This window comes from Pseudopodoces humilis, chromosome 6, assembly GCF_049639895.1.
Source record: "Pseudopodoces humilis isolate 2021_Gansu_Grassland_sample_001 chromosome 6, ASM4963989v1, whole genome shotgun sequence".
Classification (NCBI taxonomy): Eukaryota; Metazoa; Chordata; class Aves; order Passeriformes; family Paridae; genus Pseudopodoces; species Pseudopodoces humilis.
The window spans coordinates 22,669,793-22,688,144 of NC_142205.1; the positions used below are offsets into that span (position 1 = coordinate 22,669,793).

General features: G+C 39.0%; 1 protein-coding gene across 1 annotated transcript; it reads left to right on the top strand.

Annotated features, from left to right (window-relative positions):
• Positions 1–1,339: 1,339 nt before the first annotated feature.
• Positions 1,340–18,288, top strand: KLB (klotho beta). The gene is made up of 5 exons (XM_014260953.2): positions 1,340–2,228; positions 10,277–10,784; positions 13,031–13,299; positions 14,791–15,934; positions 17,579–18,288. Exons 1-5 carry the CDS (start codon positions 1,491–1,493, stop codon positions 17,938–17,940), a joined length of 3,021 nt encoding a protein of 1,006 aa, XP_014116428.1. The 5' UTR covers positions 1,340–1,490; the 3' UTR covers positions 17,941–18,288.
• The last annotated feature ends 64 nt before the right edge of the window (positions 18,289–18,352 follow it).

Genomic DNA, 18,352 nt, shown 5'->3' on the forward strand with positions numbered 1-18,352 from the left:
ATGCGGGGCTACCCCACCACCACCAGGGACCTGGAGTGCAGAAAATGTCAGTGGGAACTTTTATCTTCATCTGTGGTGAAAATGTTTTTTGTAAAGGCTCTGCAGAGAAATGCTTACAAACGTGGACACTTTGTTGTTTATCCTAAAAATAAATAAATTGTCTTCTATTTGTAGTAATTAAAGGTATATGTCAGTGGCATCCTGCAGTGCTGTGAGCATACTCTCACAGGGAACAGGAGCAGTAAAGCAGCAGTAGCCCAGCGGTGCATCTGGACTTTCATGTCCTACCTGGCAGCAGGATGAATTCATCTGAGCAGAGTCCTCTGCTTCAGTGATAAATTGTTCCCGTGTTCAGATTTCAGTGCGTATCTTTCTTGCATGGAAAATTATTTCATACTTCTATTTTGTTCCTGAAGGCTCTTCTGCAACTGTGGTCACACAGTTTCTATTACCATATGGACACACTTTATATTACCGTACCTCAAGAAAAACAAAAATGGCAGGCATCGGTCTTACTATGTTGAGTAAATTGACTATATCTCAAGATACATACTGTTGCTAAACAAGCTACAAGATTAAATTATACTGCAAAATTGCTCTATAAATATTTGCTGTACTGATGCTCCAGCTGTATATATGAATTGTTAAATTAATCAATACTGAAATAGTATCTTTCAGGGCTAATTGTCTTTGCTAATTGTGTTTATTTGAAGAAATCCAGGAAAATTGTGTAAGAACTGGAACATCCAGTTGATGGAATCCCCTGTTGATTTTGTACTGCTGCTGTATGTAGTGCTGTACAGGAAACGCATATATAGGATAGAAAAATGGTTGCATGTGTTTGAAAGAAATATGGACTTGCTTTGTGTTTTTGTATAGTTAGTTGGATGTGTGTATGTCTCTCATTCACAACAAAATTTCCCACAAGTCCAGGAAGAGTTTTTCAGCAGAAGTAGGTTGTTGGAGCAGGGTAGGACGGAGGAACCATGCACTTCCCTTCCAGCCATCCAATTACACAGATAGGATAAATCTCCTTTAAACTGGTGGTTATGTAGTGTGAATTGTATTAATGTTTCCTCAAAATACAACTCCACAAGAAATAAAAGATGTGATAGTTTCTTAGATCCTCTGTCACCTATATTATCCCAGCTGAATGACTGATCTTTAAATGATGATAAATTAGTTCCTGGCATTTCTGTTCTTCAGGCAGCCTGCAGTAAGAAGCCAGGTAGGTGTCTCAGTGGTCACACAGAGGCCACCTCCCTATAAATTACACCGTTCTCTGACCCGATCTACGTCTCACAGTTCAGGCTAATCATTGACAGGGCTTTTACAATCACAGGCTTTTAGTGAAGCTTTGGTAAATCACTCCAGCAGCTTGTGGCAAATGAAGACAGTCTGCCCAGCGTGGACTCCAGCAAAAGAATGGAATTTTTTCAGCATCAGTACAAGAAACCTGATATTTAACACCGGCACTATAAACTGGCATAATGTGTGGCCAACGACTGGAGAAGATTGTTGCTTTTTGGACATTAGTTTTCATAAGGATAGTTACTGGGCTTGCTGGAGAGGGAAGATCTGTGTGGAGAAAGGACTCCCACCTCAGCCCCGTGAGTGAAACACAGATGTTTTTATATGACACTTTCCCCAAAGAGTTTCTCTGGGGTGTAGGGACAGGAGCTTTCCAGGTGGAAGGCAGCTGGAGGAAGGACGGGAAAGGCTCCTCCATCTGGGACCACTTCACCCGCTCAGAGTTCAGGGATGCTGACAGCACAGGCACCTCCACTGACAGTTATATCTTGTTGGACAAAGATTTGTCTGCTCTGGATTTTTTGGGAGTTACTTTTTACCAGTTTTCAATTTCATGGTCAAGACTTTTCCCCACTGGAGTGGTAGCTGCTCCCAGTGAAAAAGGGCTTCACTATTATAACACCCTTATTGACTCTCTGCTATACAGAAATATTGACCCTGTGATTACACTGTACCACTGGGACCTGCCCTCGATGCTGCAAGAAAAATATGGGGGATGGAAAAATGAATCGATGATTGATCTCTTCAATGACTATGCCACGTTTTGCTTCCAGACCTTTGGGGATCGTGTTAAGTACTGGATTACAATTCACAATCCATATTTAGTTGCTTGGCATGGGTATGGCACAGGTATTCATGCTCCAGGAGAGAGAGGAAAAATAAGAACTGTCTACTCAGTAGGACACAATTTGATCAAGGTACAGTATAATAAGATTTTACAAATTGATCTTGCACTGCTGTGGGAAATAGTAGGAGGAATTGGTTCTGTGATCAAGGTTTTTTTTTAAAAAATTACCTACTGTGAAAGCACTAATAGCCGCTAGCTAAGGCAGTCTTTCTGTTAATCCTCACTTTGATCTTATGGCTTGTCACAACAGCTAGCTGACTCAGTAACCATTTCTTTTAAAGTGCTTGTTTATTATTTTATTTAAATTACCTTTTACATACAAATTCTAACTATTAAAGAACATTTTTTTTCTTTACATTTAATTAAACAGATTTGGCCATATTGAAATGACTATTCTATTAGTTTAAAAGAAAATTGATTTGTATTTGCATATTGAATCAATTTTACTAGCCGTACAGTATGTATATGTAAGTATGATTGGTTCTAGCTTAGTAAGATCATACTGCAAAATGTTTGCTTCTACACTAGTAAGGTTGGCACTTCTTGGGTTCAGAAGAAAACAAATGTCCTCTTCAGTACTTGAGAGTTTCAAATTTTTTCCATGAGGTACAGTATTTTTTGCATCTGCCATGCTCAAAGTACTTTACAGAACAGGTCACTATCCCATCTCTGCAGCCAGTATAATTCCCCTGCTGAGACTATTCTTAACTGTCACAAAGAGAATTTTTCTACAACTTGCCATACATGTAATTAACAAATAAATCTGAATGGGTTTATCCTACAGAAAGAAATACGCATATGGGAAAAAAATATTGGCCAGAGTAGTTAAAATATTCTGCAACTGACAAATTCTTGAATTTGCTTCTGGCCTTGAACCTTTGGAACTTATTTTTCAAAAAAGTCACACTGCAATCAATAGAAGTTTTACACACAGAAAAGTTGTTAAGCATCCTGAATCGCTCACTGATTTCAGACTTAGCAGAAGAATGATTTAACTGTACAGATTTGTGAAGCATCTCAAAGAGAACTGATGCCAAATAATTTTTTTTATTTTCAAGTGCTATTTTATATAATATAAAAGATACCATTTTTGATTGCAGTATTTCTTGCCTTCATTTCTGATTGTGACAATCAAATGTGGAGTACCAACTAGGGAGTCTCTGCACATTCTGTAAAATCCATGTAAGCAGCACACCACACACAGGGAGCGATATGCCTCTGCCAAAGAATCAGTTGGATTTTCCAGGAAGCCAAGCACAGCTGGGTCTGATACACAAATTACTGACCTAATTTTCTTGGTCAATATTATTTATCTCTCAGACTTGTTTTGATAGTTGCTTCTTATTCTAGAGTATAAAATAAATCTCTTGGATGAAAGAGTTAAGGAGACTTTCAGCAGAACACAATCCTTTAACTACTGTTTTATTATCCTTAGGCAGAAAATATTTTCTTATTATTTACCTTTCTTACAACCCCATGAACATTACCTAAAGTATTAGCAGTTCTAATACTTTACAGAATTTACCACTGTAAAATTTCTGAAGATTTTAGTTTTGAGATCAATGAAAGATCTCAAATTTGTGGAGAAGTATTTGAGGAACTGGAGTCTTCTGGTTGAGGTTAGAGAAGGAATGGAAACTTTTGAGGTACCAGTGGATATGAGTCACCTCTTCTATCTTTAGATATTATTATTTATCTCTCTTAATAAACTGTAATGCAAGCAAGCTGTTCCATAGAAGTCACAACTGGTACTATATGTTCCAACTAGCCATAATCTTTCTCAAAGATTTATGTGTGAGTTTAAAAGTTCAGTTCATTTTGCATTGTTGACAATACAGTATTAATGGAATGTATTGATGCACAGTCAGAATTTGTGTGTTGTGAAATATCTCTCCTTTCAGAATCAAGGAAAATCGTAAGATTCTCTCTTTCAAGAGATTTCGTATGCGTTTTTCTTTCATGACCAGTATATACTGGTCTGTTTCTCAGACACTGTATTATGGCTACCTTCTAATTTCCCACTGCAAACCAAAAACATTATCTCAAAAATAAAAGATCAACCAAAATGTCAGGTTTTGGCAGTGTGAGGCAAAGCCTGTTAAAGCTCTTGAAAAGATTGCCATTTATGTCATCAGCTTTAGAAAGAACGACATTCTTGTCCATGTCAAGGCTTCATTTTTGGACAGGCTGTTGACAGACACGGTCCTCAATGCCACCCTGTGCACAAACCAGGTCCATCCATTAAATGTGCAGAGCAGGAAAAACAGGTCTGTAATGCTGAAATTAAGCTAATCTGGCTACCACACTGTTACACAGCAATTTGCTGAAAATCACTCTCAAGCCTTTTTGAGGTATCTTTGGAAAAATTAAATTAAGCTCTCGCAATAATCCTTTTAGTTTAATTTCCTTCTGTATTGTTGCAGTCATGGTGTTATCAGAACTAATCACTGTTTATATACAGCTTTTATGTGATATATCAATCATAACCTGAAGCTAAGTTTAATAGAATCTCAAAAACAATATAACAAACCATAAACCTCTGCTTTTTTTGACTTCGGATTATTTTATATTAAGAACAATTTGAAAGTTGCTGGAGATTTTTGTGTCCCTAGAAAAGGGCTAAAGAAATTTCTCTTCATTTTAAATTATCAATTTTATTGTTTTCAAAAGCAATACAAAGTCCTAAAACATAAATGATTGGCTGGCACAAGGAAAAGTTCATAGAATACCTGGTTGGAATAGGACCTCAAGAATCATCTCCATGATGACATGTATTTTAGAACTGTTTAAAAAATTATCTGCTTCCATGAATGCATTCATGTAACTAGGCAGATGCTGATCTTATTAAGGCTTTCCAACAAAAATAGGGTTGGTCTGTCTTCATCCAGCCCCAGAGCTCTGTGTGTTGGCTGGCACAAAGCACTGCTGATGCTGAATCACTTCTTACCTGCTCCCCTCCAAGCCTTGCATCCTGCTAAAGGAATGCCCCAGACACATCTATTTAAGAGACATCCCTGCCTTTTGCACAGGCCTTGCTACTCCAGATCTATAAAGAGAGGTAGTGAATGCAGAATCAAAGGCTGCTAAGCAGGGTGTGCTTAGGAGATTTGCATTGGGAAAATAATCCAGAAGAAGAATTTCAAATTCCAGTTTTAAAAAATTTCAATTTTAAAAACGCATTTGCACATCACTATGTATTGTAATCACACACAGAGGGTAATCATTGCTGCTGACCATTTCAAAGGACTTGATACTACCTGTTGGGAAATTGATAGGCAATCTGAACTTCAATGCTTTTTAATTATAAATTTCTAAGGGATTCTCTTAGATAAATATCTCTTCAATCATATGGTCATTATGAGTAATAAAAGGAGCATGTGTGCTATAATTTCTAATGTCCCCAGCCTCTCTGCCACCACTGTCCTCCCCGCAGCAGCCAGGGAGACAGGGGAGATAGATTAACTTGTCGAAGAAGAACCTAAAAACGAGCTCTTTCCCTTGCTGAGATGGCAGTCACAGCTTTATTTCTTAGGATCCTTCAGGGGAGATGGCAGGAGGGAAAGAGGAAGAGGTATCAATAAGCAGTCCTTTTTGAAGACGGGGCAAGGAGTGGAGGGAATTCACACAGCTAATAAGGGGAACTGGGGAGAACAAGATAAGGGAAACTTACAATTCTACATTTTCGGGGGTACATTTTTTGGGTCATACCATTTTTCCTAACTGCATTATAGCACATGTGGAATCTTATACCAGATGGAGGGTGGCCATCAAAAGTGCATTTCTGTTCTTCATTAAAGGAGGCTGCACTACACAAAGGCAACATGAGAAAACAATGATAACAGGTAACTTGCTATGCAACATTTGAAAGCTAATAAACTATGAGCTTGCTTCTGAGGCAGATGTCATACTGAAGCAGAGAATAAAAAAATAGCACACAGAAAAATTAGATGGATTTCTTTGATTAATCAGTAAATAAATCTGACAAGAAGCAAGAAAATTCAAAGCAGATGAATCATTGTGGCGGGACTTATGTGAGATGTATACCTGATATATTATTACCATTTTCCCTATATCTAGTTATGTTCTTCCATACTTGGATAGAGGTTTGTAAATATCACAAGGGAAGACCAACCTGTCTTCTTTTCCTCCTCTGTATCAGTGCCCTCCAGGAAGTTCTGCCTTTGCTAATTGGCAGAAAGGGGTTTCTTTCTTTTATTTTATTTTATTTCCTGTTAAAGATTATTCACACTCCTTTCCATCTGACAGAAAAGCCCAGGAGAGACATGTCCTAATGAGGTCTCCTTAAAAAATGTCTTCATCACATACTTGGATAAAGTAATAAATTCACTTTCAAGCCTGGTGTCTCTCTATAGGTCCATGGCAGATCAGGTTCTTTTCTGTGCCCAACTGCATTACTCCCAGCTCTTTGATAGATCTCACTATGCCAGGATCTCTTTAGTGGACACTGTTGACTTTGGGATCTGCGGATGAGTGTGCCCCAGGAAAGTCCTATCTATAATTCATTCTCCTTAAAAATAAATTTCTACTTCATGAATGGGGAATAATTTTTAACTTTATGTCCTACAAGATACTTCCTTCCCCCAAAGGAGACTCCTTTCCTCAGGATGCAGAAAGCAGCACCTGATTTTCTTACATGAGGAGGGAAACCTGTCTCCATCAAGTATGGCTCCAGGGTAGACATCAGAATCATCTATGCTTGGAATTGTCTGTTGGAAGATTTTTCAAGTAGTAGTAGCCATCATACAGTGATGATGTAAAATTCAGCATTGATTCACATTTTTTTGATTATTTGTTATTTTCAGGTTAGTTTTCTTAAATTTCTTGGTAATCATTAGGGAAAACAATCCAAATGCTGGACAGTTAACATACAGCAAATTTGATAGTAAAGCCTCAGTCCTTCATAACACCCTCTCAAGAAGTATAGTCACCTGCATCCTGAGATGTAGGCAGTCCTTCACAAGCATTGATATTCAGTTTGCAAAATAAAGGGTTTATTTCTGCTTTAGCTCTGCTGACTATGGGGCATCTTCACTGCAGACCAAAAAGGGTTTGAACAGAAATACACTCTCCAAATACGCCGCACATCCCTGCCCTTCTTCTGAAGTGTAACATCGTCAGACTCTATATTCTAGTTCTTCATGGTTTAAACACCAAACAAGTAAACAAAAAGCCCAAATGATTTTATTAGCATTTTTTGAATTCTAGTTTTCCTAAATGCTCTTGATTTCCAGCACACTAAAATAACTCCGTATACACCTGACATTGTTTTGTATACTCACTGCTGTTCAAAGAAAAATTTCTTGACTGAAGTATCTTAAGAATTTGAAAGTATTGCTATTTCCATTAAAAGCTCTTTGCACAGGCATATGTTAAATTACAGGATCAGAATTTGAGGAAGGAAGTATGAGAGTATTTAAAAAAGAAAAAATTGCGATACTGTTGTGTTCAATTTATTAAGTTGACTTTTCCAGCATTTTTATGGGGTTAATACTAACTGACATAGCACTCTCTGTGGCTTTCAAGAGTAGGGAATATTTTCTACATTAATACCAGGAAAATATGCTGAAATTAGTGAGTCATACCTATCTAGAATAAATACCCAATATTGATCCTACTTTAACTGTGTATTTAGCCTTGACATTTGTCCTTGCTCTAACAAGGAAAGTGAAAGATTAGGGATTAAACTCTAACTGAAAAAAGATTAGTCAAGATTTACTGAAAATACCCGATTTGATGTATGATATAACTTTTAAATTGATATTTGTTTCATATCTGGTCTTAGAAAACAAATTATGTGAATCAACTGATTCCATCAACAATAATTTGCATTTAGCAAACACCTTCTATCTGAGAATGTTAAGCTTCTTTACAGATAATTAACAACTCAAAACAGAATTATAGGCAAAAAAATTGTATTGTGTATACTATGTCTCTAAAACCCTTACTATAGACAGTGACATGTTTTTTACAGTAAGAATTAATCCTCAGAATTAAGTCATCAGTGTTGCATACAAATTTGTATATAAGGATTCTGTCTTGACTCACATTAAATGTACTTATTTATACTTGAGGTCTACTGCTCTAGTATTATATCTGTGGCTGTGTTCTCTACCGTACACATTATTTTCAATAGTAACTTTATTTTCTTCTAATCACCTTCTGAAGATGTGTATGAATACGAGTTATCCCTGACTGGCTTTTATATGTCAATATCATATTCTAATTATTTGTTTTTTTGGCAAAACGATCTTTCTCCACTTCACCTAGACAAGTGTGATTGCTATGATTTACCTGGTGCTGTTGTCATGGTACTTGGCACTGTGCATTATACAGCTGAGTGCAATGGGGGCTTCTTGTTAAGCCAATGCAGCCATATGCCTCTCGTTCAACAGTGGTGTTTGTGGGCTGTGTCTGGAGAAAAAGTGTAGAAACCAGGTGAGAAAACACTAGAGGCAGAGCACAGAGTTATCCTGGCCCCAGCAGCCACCCCAGGGTGGAGGGACTTTCAGGAGAGAACAGTGAGGGCAACCAAAGAGATGGCACTGGCCACTTTAATTTTCTGATGAGGCTGCCAAGAAATACATTTTTTATTACTTTAACTCTATCTTGCAATTTGCCTCATGAGTCCATTTTTGATGGCTTCCCTCTTCGGCTACAGAACCTGCATTTCAAAGGTTAGTGTCACTTTATCAGTATTTTCAAAGACAGACCTTGAACAAATGTTACAAGCATGACCTTAGAAACCATAAACAACTGATGCACAAAATTTCACAAACTGTAATTCTTTGGTACTCCCCAGCTTAAAGAAATACCTACTTGACATCAGGCCTTTTGCAGTTTTTTTAAACTGTCAAGGCTGTGTGTTTCTAGATAAATTAACTGAGGTAACTAAGGTAAGCAATGCTGTTTGGCTTAGTAATGATGACAACCTAACTCAGCACTCAGTGTTTCACAATGCTCCTAATGTTTTTTCTGGGTGCAAACTGTTATTTTCTTTCCAGCTTAAGAGTATAAAGCCACACTACAGGCATAAGGTAAACCCTGAGTTACTTGACAACCCTTCAGCTGAGCGAGGTCAGCTCCCTTCCCCTGGGTCAGATCACCTGATGTGATTCATGCTGCAGTCCAGAGTCACTCCTCTCTGACCTACCTGTCCTGTTTCCTTATAGGACTTTGACAATGCTAGTGGTTCCTCAGTCTCCCATGTATTTCTGGTTTTGTGTAAGTTTTGTCTGCTGTATGCCCTTACTTAAGCAATTAATGATGTGACATTTGAAGCTAATTGTGATGTGTGATAATGCTGTGCTTTCTAAAACACAATGATAATCAGAAAAGTGGTATTAAGATGTGATACAGTGCAGTGGCCATTTCAAAGAAGAAATTAACTAAAATCCTGAACAAAATTCTCACTCAGAACTGTGAAAGTTGACATTTGAGTTCAAACTTCACAGCTGGGTTTTAAAGTTTTTACATTTAGGGATGGTGCAAATACCAAAACTTGAACACTTGCTCCTATGACTAGGCCAAAATAAAACAACTAAATCCCAAGAGGAGGGATGGGGTGGATGTGGTTTGATCAGAATGAGTTCAGGTAACCTGTGGAGCATAGAGCATTTAGTAGCACAGAGTCACCACTGACAAATGAAATATCATATGAGATGCATAATTGATGGAATAATTGTAAAGATGGTTTGGAATTTTGACCATATCAGGAATCACCATTTGACAGAGAAAGACTCAGATGGGACTGGCTAGATCACAGAGTTCAAATCCCACTGTTAGAGCTGTTCCAAAGTGTCCATGTAACAGCTATTCTCATCCCTGGTGGGATCTCTCCTGAAATTTAGACATATGTTAAAAGACAAAAAGCCACAGCCTTAACGTGTCATAGGAACAGCACAGGAGTTACCGAGCGCTGCCCGGTAACTTGAAGAGTAACAGTGACTGTCCATTAAACTGTGCAGGGTAGTTAATGTGCCTTAACTGATACTTCTATATAAGCCTGCAGTGACTCAGATGGAGCTACCTGCCTCTCAAGCTGCCTGCGCACAGAGACTTTATTAGAGTTACAATTTAATGCTATTTTTCTCTCATCAGGCTCATGCAAAAGTTTGGCATACTTATAAAGAAAACTTTGAACCCTATCAGAAGGGGATGATATCCATAGTATTGGGATCCCACTGGATTGAGCCTAACAAACTGGAAGATGAGTCAGACATTTCTAAATGCCAGAAGTCTATGGAGAGAGTACTCGGATGGTTTGCTAAACCTATCCACGGGGATGGGGATTATCCAGAAGAACTGAAAAGTGAATTCTTGTTTTTGCCACGCTTTACCGAAGATGAAAAAAACTACATAAAGGGAACAGCTGACTTCTTTGCTTTTTCCTTTGGTCCTAGTAACTTTAAACCTCCAAACACTCTACCAAAAATGGGACAAAATTTGTCACTCAATTTGAGGGAAGTACTGAACTGGATTAAACTGGAATACAACAGTCCTCGAATCTTGATTGCAGAGAATGGCTGGTTCACTGACAGCCATGTGAAAACAGATGACACCACAGCCATCTACATGATGAAAAACTTCATTAATAAGGTTTTACAAGGTTTGTACAGAAATTACTTGTTGGATTTTTCAGAGGGCACTTTTGATCATTTGATATTTAGCTCTGTAATAATTTAATCTTTTTTTCTTTAAAGAGATAGTGGTAACAAAGTTAATCATTAATTATTTATACTGCATGAGTACAAGTCATGGATCAGGATCTCCTGGTGCTAGGTGTTGTACAAACAGAAAAAACCCATAGCCCCTGTCCCAGAAAGCTAAAGTCCAACATCCACATTGGTAGGGTTATGGTTTCCATACTCAAACTATTACTCCTACAGGACTCCAAGACTCCACCTATAGTAGGTACAGAAAAACCTTAAGATCTTCTGTGAATGTCACTTCTGGTTAACACAGGTTAACTCCTGACCTTTCCTACCTTCACCCCTTGTTTCTGCCCCAAACCTTCCCTTTGTTTTTCAGGAGGCTTTTCTCATCCTCACTCTTACACACAGGATCCTGACCTGTTTCTGCCCTCTCCTTTCACTGTCCCTGCAGACAATGCTACAAACATACTCTGACTCTGATCCTCCAGATCTCTACCTTTCACCTGCCTAACTTTTTATTTTCTTTACCATAAAACATATGTAAAATAGTACTTTTTCCCCTACCCATTTAAACAGCCACAAAATCTCAGCATGCACCATCTCAAGTACCACAGCATCTTTTGACCTGACAATTAAACTTACCCCCATCTATTCAGTATGCTTCTACAAACAAAAGTGTTCTCAGTTGTCACTTACTCTGTCCCTAGATGTCTGCTCCCATTTGTTCAGCCTTCCTCATTGTGGACATCAAGTACTCATCTTTACTTGCAAGGCCATTCTAGCTTATCTCTTTATCCTCTACATCATTCTCTTCTCCTGCATTTTGCAATGGGTATTTTCAGACATTTTTGTACTTTCTCCTGTGCTTTCCCTAATTTAGAAGTTGCTTTCTTTGAAAATACATGCCATTGTATTGCTTTGTTACATTTCCTCATCTCCTTTCCAGTATTCTGACTTGTCTATCAGCTTCTCATATACTCACATTGCAAGCTCTTGGGCTTTCTGGTTTCATCTGGCAACTAGGAAAACATCCAGCTGGACTATGCCGATGCAGCTGGGTACCTTGGAACTCTGCTGCATTAAGACCTGAACTGTGCAAAACTGCTTTCTGCTTAAGTTGCAGCCTGGTTGTGTGACTAGGGCAAGGAAGTTCAGTGGAAATTCAGAACAATGCAAAATGAAAGACAAAATGAGGCTAAATGATATTGGGAAGGCATGAACCAGAAAACTTCATCTTTAGTCCTTGGCTTAATGGTGTGGTGGACTACAGGTAGAATATGACTAGTCCACCTGTCTGTGTTAAAATCCTCAGCAACCCTACTTGGTCACTGTTTTGCCTTGGGCATTCCAGCCCTCAGAAGGTTAATGTGAAGAGTTATCCCCTATTGTTTCCTAGCTTAAAGCTGGCAACAGGCAGTGAACATGACTGACCATGGAGTTTGGACTTTTCTTCCAGGCTGCCAGCTGGCATGAGTCTAAACGGGTAAAAAACATTGTGCTTACTTGGTGTCCACTGAGAAGCTGCTTTGCAGGTTCTGCTGCCCTTCCTGAAGAATCAGGTTCCAGATCCGAGATACGTATAAAAGATCATATCTAGACTCCTTTGCAAGAAGGATGTTAAGACTGTCTGAAGAAATCAGCATGCACTGCACCCATTCTGTAACTAAATCAGTCTCTGGGTTAGTCAACCCAACTTCTCTAAAGTCATTAAGAGTCCCATGCCAACAAAATCAATTTTTCAATTTACAAGCTGAGTAGACATTCCCAAATGGTTGAGCTTGCAGACATCTTTCAAATAAACATAGTGAGTTTTAGCTTCATGACAAAGTTACAAACCAGATCAACTGTTCCTCCCTTTATTTTTACTCATGATTCTCTAATTTTACTGGTATTATTTTATTGGCAAATTGTCAAATGCAACTTCAAACCTGGATGTGGTATAATATTTCTTGTTTGCTCAGAGAAGAAATAAAGCATCCTACAGTAATTTAATTTCTTAAGGAATTAGTGACAACTTTTTTTCAGTAAATAAAGACTAAGATGTATATGTCAGTTTTACAATGAATTCCAGTGGGTCAACAACCCTACAAATGTTGAGAAGACACTTATGCTTTTCAAAGTAAATAGCCCTTTCTTATAAATACTCCTTTATATAGAGTACTAAATACAAGATTCATGGATGTTACCTTCTCTTATGCAGCTATTAAATACGACAACATAGATGTGTTTGGTTACACAGCCTGGTCCCTCCTTGATGGCTTTGAATGGCAATATGCTTACAACATCAGGCGTGGATTGTTTTATGTGGATTTCAAAAGCAAAAAAAAAGAAAGGATTCCCAAGTCATCTGCACTTTATTATAAACAAATCATACAAGAAAATGGCTTCTTCCCAAAGGATTCTACCCCAAATTTGCAAGCTCAGTTCTCCTGTGACTTCTCCTGGGGTATCACCGAGTCTGTTCTCAAGGTAAGCATAAAATATTAAGAATATCACTGGAAACAGTGATCAGCAACTTCATCTTTGTGAACAAATGACTGTATACAGCACCTTGCATTCAAGAATTTCAGTGCACACTGCCAAAAGAAGTTAAGCCATATTTGCATTGCTTCAATTTCATGCGTTTCCAGGTTTTCAGGGGAGGGGGTTGCTGGCTGCTGCAGCAGCAGCAGACTGCTGCAGAAGCCCTTCCAGGCACAGCCCTCCCACTGCTTGCATCTCCATGTGGCAGATCAGATGAGGAAATTTCAGACCAAGAGGTTGATCCAACCAATTGTTACTGGGTTATTTTTCAACCAGGGATTTCCAAATCCAGTTTGCAATGTGGCCATAGGGATGCTTGTGATGGCCTGATGGAGAGAGTGACAAAGGGCGGGGACAAGGTGATTATGCTGGTGGCAGCAGAGTAACCTGCAGGCTCCAGGGCTTGTCTACAGCAGAAACATTCCTGGGCTAGGCCTGGCTCTAAGTGCCACTTAGACAAGTGGGTAAGAAGCCATTCTTTAAAAAGACACATAGTACAGGTGAATATAAGCAATCTTGAGGTTTTACCATCTGAGCTCACATTAGAAAACAGACCCTATGACCTTTTGTCCAAACTGGTTCCTACAGAGCCTATTTATTTTTCTTCTATTTCTGCTTTAAACTTAGTAAATAAGCTAACTGTATATATGGCCAATGTTGGGATACCCTTCTTGTCATTGCACACAGTCCCATGACAAATATCAGCCTCAAAAAATAACCACAAAATCCCATAATTTAAACCATTCACTGACAACCATAAGGGAAAAAAAGTTAAGCTTCTATATATCTTGTTAATATGCAGCACAAAAAAGTACATTTTCTTTAAAGGAAAACCAATCTAAATATTTTAACTCCACTATATTGTACTTTTAAACCTACAAAAAGTATTTAAAAATTGGAATATAAAAAAAAAAGTGCTATTCAGAAGCTTTTCAACTAGTAGGAAATAGAAAAGATATAACTAAATGGTACAAGCTGTTTGTATCAGATTACTGTACCTCAGTTTCACAAGGCTGATCACAGCAGCAGTGCTGAAGTAATCCGTGCCTGCCTCTTACAGCCCCTGGTGCTTGTTCTCACTGCCCACTCTACTGGCAGCTGCCTGAGAACTGCTGTGTGCATGACCAGAGTGAACTTCATGTGTGTGAAAACATGTCATACATGTAGCCTGGTGGCAGGACAAATGCCCATGTGTAATTGAAAAGAAAAAAGTGCAATTTTGATGTTTTTCATAGGGAAAGGAACAGAATGATAAGATGAGCACTAGCACAAAGCCCATATAGGTGAATTGGTTATCCCTCTTCCCCCTGGAGCATCTAAGGAGGGCCTTCTGACAACCAGCACAAATCAACAGTTAAACAGGCAGAAGTGCAGACCAGAAACAGGTATTATGTTTATTTAATTAAAACCCATTGTAATGCATTTTTATTTTCACAGGCAGAATTGGCAGCTTCCTCACCACAGTTCTGTGATTCCAGCTTGTACCTCTGGAACGTCACAGGAGATGGGCTTCTGCACAAAGTTGAAGGGGTAAAGCTAAAAACCCGACCAGCACAGTGCACAGATTTTGTCAGTATTAAAAAGCAACTGGATCTCCTGGAAAAAATGAAAGTCACCCATTACAGATTTGCACTTGACTGGTCACTAATTTTACCCAATGGAGATTTGTCAGTGGTCAACAGGCAAGTTCTTAGGTATTACAGATGTGTGATTAGTGAAGTCCTGAAACTCAACATTCAATCCATGGTCACCTTGTATTATCCAACTCACACCTACCTGGGCCTGCCACATCCTTTGCTGCAGACAGGAGGATGGTTGAACCAATCCACTGCCTACGCTTTTCAAGACTACGCAGCTTTATGTTTTAGGGAACTTGGCGATTTGGTTAAACTTTGGATTACAATAAATGAGCCTAACCAGCTAAGCAATGTCTACAACAGGAGCAGCAATGACACCTATCGGGCAGCACACAATTTATTAATAGCACACGCCATGGCCTGGAGAATATATGACAAGCAGTACCGGTCCTCTCAGTATGGCAAAGTGTCCCTGTCCCTGCATTCCGACTGGGCTGAGCCTGCCAACCCCTTCTTTGAATCTCATTCAAAAGCTGCCAACAGGTTTCTTCAGTTTGAAATAGGCTGGTTCGCCAATCCCATATTTAAGACTGGGGACTATCCAGCTACTATGAGGGAATACATCACCTTTAAAAACAGAAAAGGCCTCTCATATACTTTGTTGCCATCTTTCACAAGTGAGGAAAAGCAGCTTGTCAAAGGTGCAGCTGACTTTTATGCACTGAATCATTTCACCACCAGATTTGTGATTCACAAACCTCGGAATGGAAGCCAGTATGAATTTGATCATGACATTCAATTTCTGCAGGATATCACCTGCCTGAGCTCCCCTTCTCGTTTGGCGGTGGTGCCTTGGGGAATGCGCAATGTTCTCAGATGGATCAAAAAAACTTACGGTGATATTGACATTTACATCACAGCAAATGGAATAGATGACCCATCCTTAGACAATGATGAACTTCGAAATTTTTACTTGGGCAAATACATTCAGGAGGTTTTAAAAGGTGAGTATATGACAGATTCAAGTTCCCCAGAGCCATTTCCATGGCTCAGACCCAGGCACGGCAAGTCTTGCCCTGGACAGAGCGAGCAGTCCTGGTTCAGATGCAGGAGCCAGCAGCACTGACCCCCTGAGAGGCCCAACTCTGCATTCACACTCAGGGCAGCTAGGACACAAAGGAATAGCATCAAGTGCCTTGCACAAAACACAGCTACAGCTGCCTCCAGTTTAAACCATGTGAAAAGCTCTCTGGGCATGCACATATAGCAGCGTAGTTACTCAGAAGTTATTAGGAGATGGCACTTCAACTCCCAAGACACGATTATTCTCTCTCCAGATTTTCTCCAGTATTTCTTCTCTCCAGAGAAAGGCAAGAGCCTCTTTGCTTACTGAACTAGCCATTGGACAGGAAAGTGCAAACAAGTCCACAGAGACCTGGAGGGACATACAGAAGAAATACAGCAGGGAACTAACGGCACCAGCTGCTGTTGAAGGGAGAGTCCAGCTCTAGTTTTTGTTCCACTGCTTGTTTTTATCTGAGCACATATGGGAATCTTCACTTCAGAGAAAAACTAGTAAGAGTTATGGAGTACAAAAACATTCAAGGCAATGATCTTCAGCAACAGCTTGTTGTACGAGAAATGCTGCAGGGACCTCACCCCTCCCTCTTCCTCCAACCAATCATTAAAAAAAAAGCAGTGAGATGCAGGCTACCAGCAAGGCCTTGGTACCTGAATAATACAGGCAAAGTAAGATTTGCAATACATCCTTGCCCTCATTATTCCCTACTGGTAAGCCTTAGAGAGATCCTGATCAGGACATGGGGGGTTCAAAAGCTTTTCTGAGGCAACTGACATCAAATTCAGTCTAGATATCCTGGTTTCTCCTCTCTAGGAGTTAATAAAAAATGAGACAAATCATAATCATGGCTAAGCATGGCTTCAGGTTACTTTTAGACATGAAGAAACAAAGTTCTCTCTCCAGTACTTAGCTTTCTCAGTTACTACAGGACTAATGAGCATTTGCTGATTTATTTTCCATGCTAAGTTCATACTGTAAGCAAAAAACCAATACATTATTAAAGGAAGATATTAAATGAAAGAGTTGTTTAAAAGGCATTTCATTACAGTAATCCCATTTTAATTTTCAGAGAGCATAACACTTTACAGCACTCATAAAAAGATGCCCCAATTTACATGTTCTAATCGGGGTCACTTTTCCAACTATGCTTACTGCTGGCACATGACTTCAAGGCCTGCTATTTTTAAGTATTTTCACCCAGCATTTGGGTGCAGCAGTGTAACACAGAGCCATGCATTCTGCAGGGAGGAGCAGCTGAGTTTGAAGCAGGACAGGAATTCTTGGAAAGCTACTCTCATGGCACCAATGGGCAGCTGCTTCTGAGTCAGTGCAGCTGGCTTCAGTTAAGAGCAGCATCTGGCTTTTCCCAGGAAAACAAACTTCCAGCCAGCTCCAAACCCTGTCCAAATCCAATTTTCATGGGGTAGGTCCAAAAATTACCAAATCATAAGGATTTTTTAAAAACAGTAAGGCACTGTTCCCACAGAACTGAGACAACTGAGTATTAGAAGCAGAAAATATTTTATAAGTACACTAACACTTTGTTTTGGTTTCTTTTCCTTCTCAGCCTACTACATTGACAAAGTCAAGATTAAAGGCTACTACGCATTTAAGATGACTGAAGAAAAATCTAAACCCAGATTTGGATTCTTCACTTCTGATTCAAAAGGAAAGCCTTCAATAAAATTTTACAATAGCCTGATAAGCAACAATGGCTTTCCTGCTGACTCCTCAGTCTGTGGCCCCTCTAGCCATGAAAAGCAGTGTACCATTTGCTTGTTTATTTCCCAGAAGAAGCCATTAATATTCTTTGCCTGCTGCCTTTTCTGTACCCTCATTTTGCTTTTAGCTATTATTTTTTTTCACAAAAGAAAAAGAAGGAAACGTTTTAAGGCAAAAAGCATCAAGTGCATCTGTGTCTCATTTTAATAGGGAGCACAAGCTCACTTTAAGTGAGATCAATCATTGCATTCTACAGTGGATGATGCCACTCAAGACAACTGTGGAAAAGCACTGAGTCACTCCAGTCACACACCCCAAGGATTTAATTCAAAAACAAAGTAATCACATTTATAGGAAGAAGAGCCATGGCACTTGTTTCTGGTAAAATTACTTTTTTCCACCTACTGTACATTGAAGACAATTCCATCTATTTTTAAAAAAAGAATTATGACTCTCCTGTGCCTTGGAATAACCTTTAAAACAGATTTACTTGCAAAGAGCAACTTTTGAGAACTGATATGCACTTTTGTATGAATAAATGTGTCTTGTGATGTGTATTCGTGTTATGTTGTTGAGCATGAAACTGCAGCTGTTAGGATTTAAAGAGTGTTATTAAACC